General features: G+C 49.7%; 2 protein-coding genes across 2 annotated transcripts in view; one reads left to right on the forward strand and one right to left on the reverse strand.

The window, feature by feature from the left end:
• Positions 1–116, reverse strand: part of OPHN1 (oligophrenin 1) — a 63,330-nt gene extending 63,214 nt beyond the window's left edge. The window contains exon 1 of the mRNA XM_035324436.1: positions 89–116. The gene's annotated coding sequence lies outside the window, so the exon portion shown is untranslated. The remainder of the gene's footprint in view (positions 1–88) is intronic.
• Positions 1–6,916, forward strand: part of YIPF6 (Yip1 domain family member 6) — a 17,266-nt gene extending 10,350 nt beyond the window's left edge. Inside the window, exons 3-8 of the mRNA XM_035324439.1 lie at positions 740–868; positions 1,392–1,470; positions 1,873–1,915; positions 2,873–2,998; positions 3,106–3,263; positions 4,568–6,916. Of these exons, the coding sequence (XP_035180330.1) occupies positions 1,392–1,470; positions 1,873–1,915; positions 2,873–2,998; positions 3,106–3,263; positions 4,568–4,686 (525 nt within the window). The 5' untranslated portion in view covers positions 740–868 and the 3' untranslated portion in view covers positions 4,687–6,916. The remainder of the gene's footprint in view (positions 1–739; positions 869–1,391; positions 1,471–1,872; positions 1,916–2,872; positions 2,999–3,105; positions 3,264–4,567) is intronic.
• Positions 6,917–15,466: the final 8,550 nt, after the last annotated feature.

The raw sequence follows: 15,466 nt of genomic DNA on the forward strand, positions 1-15,466 counted from the left end.
GGGCAGGGCAGGGCAGGGCCGGGCACGTCAGGGCTGGGCAGGGCAGGTCGGTGCGCGGCCCTCGGCTCTGTCCGAAGCAGGCCCCGGCCCCGGGCGGGAAGGGCCGGGCCGGGGGCTGGAGGCCGGGGCCGGGTGCGGTGAGTGCCGGCTGCCCCGGCCGGGCACGGCCCCGTGCACCCGCGGCCGCCCCGCCCGGCTGGGCTGCGCCCCGGTGTCTCGCTTCGCGCGGTGCCAGGGGCTGTGCTCCAGGCAGCTCACCCGGCGCCGACGCGGCCTGCCCGCGCTGTCCTGTGCTGCCTCACGGGCTGTCGCTCCCCCGGCCCCGTTACGGGCAGCGCACAGTTGCGGTGCTTGGCTCCGTGGCTGTTTGGCATTGCGTTGTCTACAAAATACAAGTTTTATATTTCACTCACCTGTCGGTGTTTAAGTAGAGGGGAACAGCAGGTTACTGGCGGTTTGAGAACAGAATTGCATTGCTGGTGTAGAACTACACACCCGATAGAGCGCCTTGTTAGACCGAGCTGTTTAAATCGAGCAGACAATGGTGCAGCTCTGTTGGTGATCTTACTATTTAAGAGTATTTACGTTGTATCCTGAAGCTCTGAGCAGCTCCTTTCATCATAGACCCAGCTGAAAAACCCTGGAACAATTTGCACAGTTGGTTTGTATCTCTTTAATCCAACAGTTGAAGGAGTTGGTTTGTATTTCTTTCGTTCTGAAGGCTTTACCGTGTGCTTAGTTTGCAGGCCTCGCAGATGTGTCGATATCTGAAGACATTCCGGTGGAAGGGGAGATCTCCGTTCCTGTCGGGTCTCACTCCCCTGACGAAGATTTCTCCACGCTGGATGAACCTGTTAGGGATACTATTGTAAGTTCGCAGTCCCTGCTTCTATTTGTAGCAAAATGTGTTTTCCCGATCTCTTTGGCCCTCTGCCGTGCAACTCTGTATTTTCGCATAACTCTACTTATACGGCTAAAAAAGTTTTATTTTTTTTTAGAACTACATGTGTGCAATCAGTTCTCACGGGTCATAAAATATTTGAATTGCAGCCTCAGAGTTTCTCTGATCTCAAAATCTGTGCAAGTGTAAAAGCCTCACATGCAACGTGGGAGAAGACTGTCCTGACTAACAGATTTTTAATTAATTTTCTTAGGGGAGCAAACAAGTCATTTTTCTGAATTGGGTATTGTTAGAGCATATAATACGCTTGCGGTCGTTAAGGAATGTGGGAAATAGAACATTGTTTTTTGCAGAGGATGCTTCAGAAATTTTTGTGTTGGATCCTGTACTGATTTACTACCGATACCGCTTTACTTTTTGTCTTTCTGCGTTTGGTTGAGATCTGTAACTTTTATGAAAAGGCAAATTAAAAGTGACTTCTTTATTTCAGATGAGAGATCTAAAGGCTGTTGGGAAGAAATTTGTCCACGTCATGTATCCGAAAAAGAGTAGCGCGCTCCTCAGAGACTGTACGTACAAGCGGATGTTCAAGATCTTGAGAGGGTGCTTTGCCAACGTGCTGTGTGCGCGCTGGGAAGGGAGGAGTTCAGTGGAACAGGAGGGATTCAGAAGCGTCTGGTCTGCGTTCTCTCTGTTGGCTAATGCCGAATGGCAGAAGTGGAAAATCAGAGGGTTATCAGAGCTCTTTTAAAGCGGAACGCGCGTCGGAGTATGTAGGACAAGTAGCTTTAATGGGTAGCAGGCTTTGGATAAGTTACGTACAGGATATGGCATAAGGTGCTAAACAAGAAAATTGTAAGCAGGTATGAGGAAAATAATATACTGGGAGCTGGAAGAGGGTGCTTTATTACTCTAATAACAACTGAGTGTCATTCTGTGATGTTTATGTTTGGTTTTGCCTCTGTCTCCAGGGGATCTTTGGGGCCCTTTGGTGCTTTGTGTCTCACTTGCGCTGTAAGTACTGATAAGCAGTGGATTTTTATTGTTTTTGTTTGTTTGAGTCTTTGACACTCGGGAAATAAGAACTTTGGAATTCCCTTTTGCATGTGTTAAGATCGAGCTCTTCTGATGCTGCTTCGCTCTTCTACAAACACTGTCTTCGTAGGTTTTCTTATAAAATGTACTTTGAACACTTGAAGCCCCTTAAGACCTCCTGTCTTTATATTTAGGATTTAAGGGTGAACCCTCCCTCACCCTGTCTTAAGAATTTTACTGAAAAGCCCTCACCCTGTCTTAAGAATTTTACTGAACAGTATTCTGATTCTGATCGTTCTTGATGCTAACGCAGTTGGACGAGTTCTTTGGCCCTAACCCTTAGGCCAAAACCTGTGTCTGAGAACTGCAGTGTACGTGCTGTGTACCCTGGAGGACTGATGGGGAGAAAAGTTTGATCTAGCAGTCCGTAGATGGGAGGTGACTATGGCTCCCACACACTCAGAGTACAGAAACCATTTAGTACAACGTTGTTAAAGCAGTATCAGAAGCAGACGTTGTAAGTGAAGTTTTCACATCTACGAGTGCTTCTCTTTCCAGGCCTTGTGTTGTTTGCGTCCTGTCATTACAATCTTACCCTAAGGCATACCTGATTTTATCGTGCAGTGCCTACCAAACTCTCAGTAGTTTAATTCTTGTCATCTTGTCTGTTGTCTATGTTTTTATTCTCCTGTGTATACTTGTGCAGTGCTCAGAACACGTACACGAGTGAACCGAAGTGCCCTCTGTTGGGCAGCAGTCCTTTTCCTTTCCTATACAAGATTCAGGATACCAAAAATAAGGAAGCAGATGAAAAATAATTGGTCTTCAGCCTAACTAGGAACTGACATTGCAGCTTCCTGTTCTCACCTACTCCCAAGTTTGCAAAAACTCAGGCGGAAATTGGAATTAACTCCTTATATCCGTTGTCTACAACAGGATGCTGCAGGGTGGATCAGCAGATAGTAAAGAAGACGGAGGGCCGCAGTTTGCTGAAGTCTTTGTCATCATCTGGTTTGGTGCAGTTGTCATCACGCTAAACTCAAAGCTGCTTGGAGGAACTATGTGAGTGCTGGGAATGGGAGCAGTCAAAATGCTCCAGTTTATGCAATTTTCAGCGATGTTTTGATCTGATTGCTTTTTTTTTTTCCATTTCTCACCCTCCTTCCTAGATCGTTTTTTCAGAGCCTGTGCGTCCTGGGTTACTGTGTCCTGCCCCTGACGGTAGCGATGCTGGTGTGCAGGCTGGTACTGCTAGCAGGTTCTGGGACCGTCAGCTTCATTGTTCGTCTGATCGTAGTGATAGCTATGTTTGGTTGGTCCACGTTAGGTAAGTGTGGTCGTGTTGTAACGCTGTTGTGCACGCTGAGTAGTGCGGTGCTTAAAGAGAGAGATTTGCTTGCGTTTTGCTGAGCAAAGCCAAAGGATTGTTGCAGCTTGAGGTGTTTTCTGGGCTGCTGCAGTACTGTAGAAGTTGTTCTTCCAGTCCTCGTGCTGGCAGGCATTCAGCGTTTCACAGAAGCACAGAATGGTTTGGGTTGGAAGAGACCTTAAAGATCATCTAATTCCAACCCCCCTGCCATGGGCAGGGACGCCTCCCACTAGACAGGGTTGCTCAAAGCCCCATCCAACCTGGCCTTGAACACCTCCAGGGATGGGGCATCCCTGGGCAGCCTGTGCCAGTGCCTCACCACCCTCCCATTAAAGAATTTCTGCCTTTGCCTTCCATTTGCCAATGCTCCTTTGATTTTTGTGGTCATACACAAATTGCCCTTGAAGGAGAGATGATAATTTTGTATTAAACTTCCTGTGAGACTCCTAGGTATTTTATTCCATGACCTATGTTATAAATGCCATTTAAAAAACACTAGTCTCATGCAGGTGCATTTGCATTATTTCTCCTTTTCTTTATATAAAGTCTTCTGGGCTCCCCGGTACAAAAAAGACAGGGATCTCCTGCAACGAGTGCAGCGGAGGGCCACAAAGATGATTCGGGGCCTGGAGCATCTTCCCTGTGAAGAAAGGCTGAGAGACCTGGGTCTGTTCAGCCCGGAGAAGAAAAGGCTGAGAGGGGATCTCAGCAATGTGTATAGATACCCGAGGTGTGGGAGACAAGGATGTAGCCAACCTCTTTCAGTGGTTTGTGGGGACAGGACAAGGGGCAACGGCCGCAAGATAGAGCACGGGCAGTTCTGCACCGACATGCAAAAGAACTTCTTCACAGTGAGGGTGACGGAGCACTGGGACAGGCTGCCCAGGGAGGTTGTGGAGTCTCCTTCTCAGGAGATATTCAAGGACCGTCTGGACGCCTACCTGGGCAGCCTGCTCTGAGGAACCTGCTTTGGCAGGGGATTGGACCCGATGATTTTTGAGGTCCCTTCCAACCCCTACAATTCTGTGATTCTGTGAATCTTATTGCACAGCGTTAATTGGCATCTGTTTTTCTATGTAATAAATCAATCTTAGTTCTAACGTACAATTAGAGACCATTGTTACTGAACAATGAGTTACCGCTTCATGTCCTTCAGCTTAATTGCAGTCAAGATACTAATTCAAACTTGTTAACATCTGCAGTGGATCTTTCAGTTTTTTGTTGTTCACGTTTCAAGAATTTTTCTTTTCCTTTGTCACCAGCATCTACCGCTTTCCTGGCAGACAGTCAGCCTCCAAACCGCAAAGCTCTTGTTGTGTACCCTATCTTCCTCTTCTACTTCGTTATCAGCTGGATGATTCTCACCTTTACACCTCAGTGATGTCAGATCAGAAGAGACTGTGTGACACAGACTGCGAGTCTTTCATGAGCACTGCAGTGAATCGTTGGCTTTATCTCTTACTAATTTATGGAGAGAGATGGTGTAAAAAAGCAGGTTTTGGGATAAAGCCAGAGAACTGCAAAATTGGTCATTTGTGTGTTCCTCTTCTTGAAAGACACTGAAGTCCAGCTGCTGGTTATTTTTTTTAATTAGCCCTGCCCTTTAGTTATGTTGAATAAAAGATGCGCGCTGTGACAGGGATTGTTCTGCCTGAGAAGTGGAGGGGGAGACCTTGGAACTTCAAGGAGTTTGTTAGGTGAAGTCATAGGATCACGCGACTTGGCAGAATTCTTGCTAATGCTTGGATTCTCACTGAAGATGAATATGCCTTACGAAATAATAGAAATTGATCGCTGTTATGTGTTGGTCAGGAAGAACGTGTTTGACTCCTTTTTCACCTGTAGAGTGGTGAAATGTATATACAGTGCACCACAGGATTGTGAGCTTTCACTTTGAAATCAGATTTCAGCAAAAAAAGTTGGGTCCAATTTCCTACTAATTAGAGCAGGGCAGAAGGGAAGGGAACTGTCTTTGCTCGTATTAATGTATTGTGTATTTATGTTTCAGCCACTTTGCATGTCAAGGGTGTTTTAGCCAAATGCCTTCAACACCACAGCTACGCTGATTAGTCCGTATATCCAATAAGGAGACAGTGCGTACACCGGGTAGTTACAAATCTTTCTTTGCCACTCTGATCTGGAGCTAAAAGTTCTGGAGAAGCAGTCGAGACTAATCGGAAAGGGACTTGGCTATCACTCCGAATAGTGAAAATGGAAAACCGAGTGTCTGGAGGGTACAAAGTAATGGATATTAAAAAAAAGAATAATTGGGAAGTAAGTTGAAGTTTGGATCTGTATGATGTTTGGATGCTAACGCGCCAAACAGGACGAAAGTCCAAAAGTTCTAAAGCGCGTTGAAGGAAGGAAAATAAATCACGATGAAGGTGGTGGCTCTTACGGAGTATCCGACGAATTCCGTTCCTAATTGATTATATGTGACTTTCATTTGGTTGTTTACATGGTCGGTGTTTCAACACAAACACATGCAAAGTTGCATATTGTTTCTTTGTACTTACAATGAAATGTGAGAAACTTTTCTATAGTTTTTTTCTAATACTTTTTATAAAAGGAGAGGAGGCTTATTCTCCAGTGCTGCTGGTAGGTGTGTTGCCGCCTGCCTGGAGAACCGTACGCAGGCATACAAGTGGGTCATTTGTATTTCAGCGTAGGGATTGAGACCTGGAGAACTGCTTGTTGAAGACTGTACAGAAATTATTTATGTTGCCATTATTTTCAGTAAGAAGTACGAGGGGGAAATCTTAGAATGTCTTGGAGGTGAAGAAACTGCTGTTAAAATGCCTTTTTTTTTCTGAAAATGAGTATCAGATTTCCTTTCTCCTGTAGTAATGCAAATAGACCTGAAATTGATGTAAGTGGGTCCTGTTAAAGTGTAAATATACCTAATTTATATTTATATATAAAAATGAAGTCTCTGCTATAAACACTATAAATACTTGGTAATTGGGATAGAAACTTCTAAATGCGAGGACTAAAAGTACATTTTTGCATTTCTGGGAGCGCGGAGAAGAGGAAAAGAAAAAATCGGTTCCTCTGCAGGGACCCTTCTTGGTCGCAGGACAGTCCCCAGCGAGCGCCTGTGAAGCTGCCGGCTGTTCTTGCTGCCTCCCGAACACCTCGGCGTGTCTCTCTCCTAGGTTGCTGCGAGGGAGCTCTGGTGTTTCATATGCTTGGGTATAAAATGGAAATGGGGAATTTTTAAACATCCATTAAATTATTACTGGTAAGGAATGTGATTTTTCTTTATTTTTTTTTAGGTGTGCTGTTTCCCATTCATTTAAACATTAGTTTGGCTTTGTGAATCTGAAAAGAAATACTCTAGGGAAGTAGAAAGATAGGAAACCTATTGATGAGTGAGTTGAATTCTTTGAGGAAAAAATCTTTTCTATTTCAGCACAAGAATTTAACCATGCTTTTGTAGAAATCCTTGGAATTCTATCTCTGCAGTATTTAATATCCAGTGTATCTTGAGACTTAATGCGGTATCGTATCTGAAACATAATTGGAGCAACACTTGATTGATCCAGAATCTTTTAGGAAAGAAGGAAAATGATTTTGAAGAGGAATTAAACAAAATCCCAGTTTTTGTCTTATTTGTCTTTGACGCGTCTCATGATGGCTTGTTCTGTAACATACTGCTCTTGGCTTACATACGAGAAGGAAATTATTTTTATATTAACTAGATTCACTTTTCAACTGGTCACTAGAGATTTTAGTCGAGTTATTTTAAATCTGGAAGAATATGCAGAAAAATACTGGTTATATAATGATTTTTAAAAAAAATATATTATTTTAAACCCCGTGGCAATCCATTAGCATGGAAGCCATCATTTTCTAAAGCAGTGAAACGTGTAAGTGGATTTTTATCACTAAAGATGTGACATAAATAAAGCTTTAGCTGTCAGGAGGCAAGTAGGAAACTAGATTTCCTAAGTTTTCACGTCTCCGGTTGAATGAAGTTATCCCTTAAAATGGTGGGTTTTTAATCACCGTTTGCTCTAGCAGAGTAGAGGACGCTGATGTTCTTGGCCAGGAATCCTCGCTGCTGTAGCTCACTGTGACCTCGTTTCTCAGCTCTCTGTTGAGATGTGCTCGGTGCAAGTGTGATTAGAAGCATGCAGTATGTGTCGTCAAAGGGGAAGCCTCTTCCTTCTTGTGTAGAGCTGGAAAGGCAGCAAGAAGAAAAGCGGATGTCTCACCTTTAATGAAGGGCTTTACTTTTCTGCGGAGAACGTGGATGGTTTTCTGATGCATAAACCAGGCTTTTTTTCCCACAAAGATTTTTTAATACAGTTTATTAATTGAAGTTAGGTGTTCGAGTCTGAATTTGATTTTGATCTATTTAACACCAATGAAAATGAAAGTAATTCGTGTTAACTTCAAAATGTATAGATTAAGACACTGAAACGAGTATGACTAACATATGAAACGTGGATGAGAAGTGCCACGTACGCTGTACTGCTGGCAGCCAACGTAACAGGAAGGAATGCCTCGTCCCGGGGCCTGCCCGCACGGACGGGGCACAGCGCTCATCTGCGGATGCTTTGTCCAAGGAAAGACGTTGTGTGGCCTGGGGATCCGGAATGAACTGAAAGAAGGTGGGGTAGGAAACAGTTGAATTCTCTACTCCTACAGAATTTTCCTAAGCGTTTAAACCATGCATGTGTGCCTCGGTGAGTTAATGGAAGCTGGTAGGAGCACCGCCGGGAGGTGTGAGTCGTCATTTCCCTCTACTCAGGAGAACTGCTGCTATCACAGATGCATGTAAATACCTGATGTTCTTAGGTTCTAGCCAATTGTACGGGTGTTCTTAGGAGCTAGGACCAGAAAGAGCGTTTACTCTGTACGTGTTAAGCCTTCGTCCCACACAGAGGTGCTGCAGGGAATCCAGCACTTGGGCGTTCTGGGCAGTGAAAAACAATTCTCACTGAGGGTCGATGACAAGATGTGCCCCAGTGCCAGTAGCACCCAGGTTCTGCAAGGACCCGGCACAGAAGAGGAGCTGCGTGCTGGTAGCACCAGCAAGATGCAAGGGTGAAAGTCTCCAGTCCCTGCCCACCACTACTTCCCTTCTTCCTGGTGCAGCGCGGAGCCCAGAGCAAAATGCGTCAGGTGTGCCAGGGCTGTTCAGTGCCAAGCGGTGGCATTGGTTTGCTCACGCTTAAATCTTGCCTCTGCTCCTGCCCGGTCACAGGCCCTAAATGTAAAAACAGCTGAGCTGGTTGGCCTCGAAATCAGCATTGATGCAGGCAGTCTCAGGCTGCCGGCCGCTTCGGGGAGGGAGATCTCAGCAACACCTCGCTGAGGGGTCTGCCAAGTGGATCTGACCGGCATCGAGCCCTGCTGTTAAAACACGAAGGTAAGGAAGTACTAAGGGTAAAGAGGCAGCGGAGGGGTGGGAAGGCAGTCTGATAAACAAATAGCACTTTAAAAATATTTCTAAGAATGGAATTAGAGGCAGTGAAGTGAAGAACTACATCTGTTGTCTTCCACTGCCCTGTGGGGTGCAAAGAGCACCTTGTCCTTTGGGTGCTGGCTGTGCTGGCTGCAGACGCTTTGCTGAAGACAGTGGTGGCAGACCGGGGGCTTCGCTACCCGTTTTCTCCAGCGTGTTCAGGAAATGCTCCTTGCTCACAGGGGGGTCGCCAGATAAAGCAGCAGCAGGCACCCAGCTCGCTGCATGCCCAAGCAATGACTGCTGCCTGCTGGGCTGGGTGCAGCCTGGGCGTGCTGGTGGTCACCGGCACCTCGGGACGGGGGGACAGGATCCTGGATCCTGCCGTGGCACACGGAGCGATCTCCCCCATCCCATGGCTATTTCTGCTCTGTTGGCAGAGATTTAAAATGCAGCAGCCCTGTTTTTTTTTGTTTGTTTGTTTGTGTGTGTGTGTGTGTGTGTGTGTGTGTTATCTGGTTAATGAGAGCTGCCATTTGAGTTATAATTCATTTCCTTGAGGCTGAGGTTCCAAGTAACCAGCACGTTAAGACTCTTAATTTTGTGCCTGACCTGTTCATGCTATGGGGTCTGCACCTATTTGGCCTTTTCTATAATACTGAATTTTGAGCAAGAAGATTACTTTCAACAATATTTACTGTGGCAATGAGGAAATGATTAAGTGTGCCTCTTTTTCCCATAAGATGGCAATAATCAACATATTCATTAGGCTGACTTCAGTTAGAATTGTGCACAGGAGATTGTTCAGACCTTTTGGCTTATTTCCATCTATTAGTCAATTAACGTGTTCATGCTCTGAAGCGTGCTAGCCTTTTACACTTCGGCAAATTGTGAAGTAATTGCTCAAAGCAATTCATTTTTACCCTTTCCCAAGTTATTGCTGTGTGGAAAACGGAGCAAATTTTAAGATTATTCTGTACGCTCACAGTCAGGGCTGATTAGGTGCTTCACGTCTGAAAACTGGCCTGACATAACTGCATGGAAAATTTCAAGACAGTCTCACTCTTGGAGCGATGTTCGAGTAATCCAAGTAGCTCACCTTGCACATTACTAAAAGATGTTATCAAAAGTGTCAAAAAAAAAAAATAACCTTTGGTAGAAGCGGTGTTTTGTAACTTATTTTGCTTTGCTCTTGGAGCAAAACATTGCACCTGACAGAGCTTCCTGAGACCACCCTGGTCCGGTGGCAGCTTGCAGGTTGTCTGTTGTACGCGGAGCAGGGAGGTCGTAGCTCCCCCCGCCTTGACAGGGTGCCTGGGCTTTGCTGCCACATCGCTGGGACCAGGAGGACGCCGAACAGAAGGCAGAGCAGGACTTAATGCAGGCACAGCCTGACCTGTGCACACACTTCACTCGCCGCTGCTGGGAAGGGTCGGGCTGTGCTGCCCGCACCCAGCGCCCTGGATTGCAGTTGGGTACGTGATGGCCTAGGAAGAACAGAGGGAAGGGTGAGCAAACGTCCTGGTGGGATCAGAGACTGCTGTCAGAGTGAAACCGTAACTTCTGACCTCTGGCTTTCTGACAGATGGCTGAAAAAATGCCTGCAGCAGCTCGGAGCCGAGCCTCAGGCTGCTGACTTCTCACATTGCTCGTGGTCAGCCCGGGGAAGACCCCGTGCCCTGGGCCTGGGGGCCGAGACTGTTCTGTGGGCACTCGCTGCAGGGCGGCGAAGGGACCAGACGGGGCAAACCGTGCCCAGAGGCAGCGAGATAAAGGGAAGGTGTGGTGGGGAGCCAGGCTGCTGGTTTGGGCAGAAATCAGGGGCGCTGCCTTGCTCTGCTGTCATCCTTGTCCGGGAGGCAGTGCCTGAGGTGTGCTGTCTGTGTGCTTGTCTCCGGGGTTTTTTCTAGATTTTGTTCTCAGCCCAGTGAGAATGAAAAGCAGTAAGGTTCTACCTGCTGATGTGGGAAGTAAAGCTTTATTTTCTCAGCGGTTACTTGCCTTGAACCTTGTCACCCTGCGCCTGCATTTCAGAGTTCAAAGCCGCTGCTGCACAGGACAACGAACAGGGGCAGTTTTGTTCAGCTCGCTACAGCCTCGCTGTGCCAGGCACACCGACACGGCTGGGCTTCCAGCCTTCTGGTCCTGATAAGCCTGCTGGTTGTGTCGCAGGCTGAAGAGAGGGGGCTGGATGTCAATGAGAGCCTCGGGGACTGCAGTCTTCCTCCGGTAAGACAGGAGAGCAGCAGCCGTGGCGGGGGTGAGCTCCCAGTGCTGCCAGCCTTACCCTTACTGGGAGAGAGGGAACGGAGCAATTGCTCTCTGTCTCTGCTCAGCTTCTGCGTGTGGAAGGCATTGCCCCAGCCCATCACACGCATCTTTGTCCTGGTCCGAAACAGCTTCAGCCAGCACCCAGGCCCAGCCTGCCTCAGCAGGAGCTCTCCAAACCCCATCTCTTCCCCCAGCTTGGGGTTGCTAGCAGTGCAAAGAGAATGATATGCGAAACAAGCTCACTCTAAAGGGGTATCGGCAGTTCCCTATTATAAGAGAGAAATGAAGAATACAAAATAAACGGGGAAGGCTGAGGGGCAGTCCTCGTGCAGTGTGATAGGCAGCATCTCCTGCAGGAAGTGTATTAGAGGACAACATTCAGGGAGCTGCTGTATCACTAGTTAGTTCTGTTCCAACGTGCACAGAATATTTTAAAGCACTTCTTTCTTTTTTTTTTTTTTTTTTTTTTTTTTACCTTTTTAGGCTACCCAGGCTTCACAGAGTACTGAAATGTCCAGTACAAGTGGAGCAGAGACCGAGTGTTGCAGCAAGGAAATCACAGAATCGTTACGGTTGGAAAGGCCGCTAAGATCGTCTGGTCCAACCGTCTGCCTGCCACCAATATCGCCCGCTAAACCACGTCCCTAAGCACACGGCACATCTACCCTTTCCTTAAGCCCCTCCAGGGGTGGTGACTCCACCACTTCCCTGGGCACCCTGCTCCAGTGCCTTGCCGCTCTTTCTGAGAATTTTTTCTTAATATCCAACCTGAGTCAAGTATGAACGTGTCTGGAGTAAATACTGCTACACCGCTTTGTAACTGGGTGGAACGGAAATGGGGATTGTAGAAAAATAAGACCAGCAAAGTAACTGTCTTCTGCTAAGTGGCTCTCACTAGGGAAGAACAAAGTGAAGCTGTTTCTGCATCGCCAGTTTCCCTTCGTCAGCCGGAGATTTCTGCCCATGGACAATGGAGATGGGGAGCGCAGAACACGGAGCGAAGCCACCTTTTGCTCCAGGCCAGCAGCACGCGTTCCTGGCCTTGCCCTCTTCAGATCACGAGGAGGATGGAGGTGTCTACAGCTTCTTCTGTCCGTGGAGCAGCCAGCACGGTCCCGGGGAGGAGCCCGACGACGTGTCCATAGGGGAGGACTCCTCACCTTGTGCAGGTGGTCCTGTCCCCGGGACAGCCTGCGGGCAGCAGCCGAGCCTTGTCAGCCTCACGGTGGGTCACTTGTGGCACAGAGGGGACAGCGTAAATGAGAACGCATCGCCCAGAAGTGATGAACTGTTGGCATTTAATGCGTGCTCTCAGGCAAAGCACAGGCATGTGCTTGACGAGAGTGAAATGGGTGCTGCGTGGCAGCTCGAGTCGCTCTGGGCAGCACTGAGGAGTGAGCAGGGCATCCTGGATGAGGAGGATGATGAGGATGATGTCTTTCTTCCTTCTCCTGGGCAAACGGCGACGTGGCCTGGCTGGCTGGTAAGTTTGTCTGCCTCTTAGGTGAGGCAGGTGGTCTGCCTTCACGGTCAGAACTCGGACACTGCAGAGAGGCGGTGGCTGCGGGTGCTGTCACCTGCATCCCATCACCTGCGTCCCATCACCTGCACCCTTGTGGCTCGTGACCGTTCTGTTTGCACAGATGCATTGGGCTCCTATGAGCCACCCTTGGAGTGACCAAGCAATCTGCTGAAAAGTAATTTCCAAAACCAGGTTGAGCCTCTCTAGCACCTGGCATGTCCTCCTGCTGTTAAAATAAGTACAAACCCGCCTGTATGCTCTGCTTCGTTCTTTGTTCAATCAAGACAGGTGCTGCAGAGGAAAATCTGCAGGTTAATGAGGCTTAAAATGAAGAGATCCCTACCCAGAGTTGCTGCTGTTTCTTTTCTTGCCCTGAACAATTCCATTATCAGGATTTTAACTTTAATTTTGCTCTGCAAAAACAGAATAATAGGTGTCTGCTGGCAGACTTCATGAGATTGAGAAGTGCCCTGCGCTCCCCTGCAGGAAGGTGCCGCACCCCCCCGACACGGGCTGCCACGGGGCAGCAGCGCCAGCCCTGGTGCCCACGCGGGCAGCCTGGGGACACGGGCAGGAGAGCTCGGAGCTGTCCTGCTGCTGGGTCCTGCTGTGGGATGTGCTAGTCCTGCACAGCACCCCTTCTGCAGCTGCCAGCGTTGTCCCTCTCACTCCTGAGTAATTCCTGGGGTCCCTGCAAGTCATTTTAAGTCCCCCACCCCGCCCCATCTCAGGCTGGAGCTTAGACTATAGCCGGTGCTGCTCTGACTGCAGGTCCCGGCTCAGAGCTTGCAGGCGTGTTGTGCTCAGGATGATCCTTGAGGTGTCACCAGTGCTCTGGCCAGATCGCGCTTGCTTCCACGAGGCTCTGGTGCACCCGGGTCGCACAGAACCCCTCTGCCTCTCCCTGGAAACCCGACACTGAGACCGAGCTGAGAGCAGCCTCCTGCCTCCCCCCGTGTCCTGAAGCCGTGGCTCCGCGCCGTGTGCTCGCACTGCCACGGCTGCTGGCAGCTGGGGCCAGAGGTGGGCTGGGACCTGCCCGTGCCTGGCACCGTGGCGCAGTCACATCCCGGGCAGGGGCAGCGTGGCTGTGATGGGCTGATAAGGATCCCGGATCCCCTTGATCCCATCCACCTGCACCGTGCCTGCCCCTCCCATGGCCGGCGGCTCTTTGAAGCTCCTTGCACCTTTGGGAGGGGGGAATGAGGAGGCTGGGGCTGGCTAAACAAGCGTTTTCTTGTTTCCCTTGGATCCAATGCCTTTTCCTCTGGTGGCTGACCTGCCCTGCCCTGAGGGAAGGATTTCGGGTGGTGTCCTGCTGCCCTGGGCAAAATCTGGCAGCACAGTGACTGCCTGAGGATGCTGGAGCCTGTGCAGTGGGGAGCACTGGGCCGGGGATGAGCAAGGTCACGGGAGCGTTGGTGAGGGCGTGCTGCTGCCGAGGGGCACGAGCAGCGACCATGGGTGTGTGGGGGCGGTGGGGCTGGGGGCACGGCGGTGCTGCCATCCCCCCGCTGCTGTGCCGGCCTGTCCCGAGGCATGTGGTGGGGATGCTCACGTTTCTAACACAGCCCCAGGGGTGTGAAGCCCTTTCCTTGATGCTCTGCCCCATCTGTGACTTCCCACGGAGAACTGAGTGCCCTGAGGTGTCTGTGCCTGCTGCGCTTCCTCCCAGTGGAAAGGGCGGAGAGGAGCTGCTGCTGGTCCCTCCGTGCTTCTGCAATTCTGCTGTCGCCCCGAGCGAGGCAGGAGGCAGAGATTTGTGGTGAGCTCATCGGTCCTACCAGAAAAAGGCAGGCTAAATTTCAGAGCTCAGCGAGAACTGCTGGATTTCACTTGAATGGTGCTTTCTGGTTCTTTTCAAGTCTTATTCTGGTGTTTTGTGTTGCTGTCTCAGGATCATAAACAGCTGGTGCAATTATTTATACCATACACTTATTTAAAACCTCTCTCTTCCCATAACTCAGTCCTCCTTTAAAGAAACAAACAAATGCATCTGAGCACTGGGATGTGGTTGCTGCCTCTTTCTTTCTCAGGGCTTCTGAATTCTTCGGGAACGGCGACAGCAGCCCGAGACAATGCAGGCTCGCGCCCCGCGCTGTGAGCGGTGTGGTCTGGCCGCCTGCCCTGCTCCGGGACGCTTCCCGGGCCCGCGGGCGCTGCAGCAGCGATGGGAACCAGGCGCCAGCGCTGAGACGGGGCCGCAGCCGCCTCGCTCCTGGCACACGGTTTACAAGCAGCAGCCCCACGGCATCTTTATAATTTGGGAAGGAAAGGTGCCTTTGTTTTGATGTTAAGAGCCTCGTAACCCGACTGTCAAAGTTTGGATGTTGCCAAGCGTGTGGGTCAGACACAAGCCCGTGGTGCTCTCGCTGGAGGTGCCGGTGGAGCCTCACCGTGCCGGGGGTGAGCAGCACGCACGGAGCTGTGGGCCAGCATTCCCCTGTGTCAGTCGGAGAGCCGTCAGGACAGAAATCTGCTCTTACATCTCCCCCCTTCGCTTTTCCTCCTCTGGCTCTCGGCCTGCTGTGCACCAGGGCAGCAGAGAGCACAGCCCAGCCCTCGGCGTGGTGCTGGGGAGCTGCCCCGCTGCTGGCGGCGTGGGTCCAAGGGCAGGACGTTCCCAGCGGCCACGGGGGGCCGGGGGAAGAAAAGAATTTGCTGTTAAATAATAAAGCTTTTGTGCTTAAGTGTTTGCCTGAAGTGTGTTCTGAAGTGTCCTTTGAGTTTTCCTGGCATCCCCAAAGGTTAGCAGCAGTGCGCGTGGCTCCTGTCCAGCCTGGAAATGCCTCTCGGGGCTGCGGCTGGTGGGCACGGGCCGGGCCCTTGCTGTCCTGCTCCGTCTCCTGAGCGAGAAGGGCCTGCCCCTGCCGGTGCCGCTCCTGGCCTAAAGAAAGGGCATGAGGAGAGCCGGGAGCGTTGCCTAGCCTCTGCCCCTGATCCTGCGGGGGTTAA

The sequence above is a fragment of the Oxyura jamaicensis genome, chromosome 4 (genome assembly GCF_011077185.1).
Source record: "Oxyura jamaicensis isolate SHBP4307 breed ruddy duck chromosome 4, BPBGC_Ojam_1.0, whole genome shotgun sequence".
Classification (NCBI taxonomy): Eukaryota; Metazoa; Chordata; class Aves; order Anseriformes; family Anatidae; genus Oxyura; species Oxyura jamaicensis.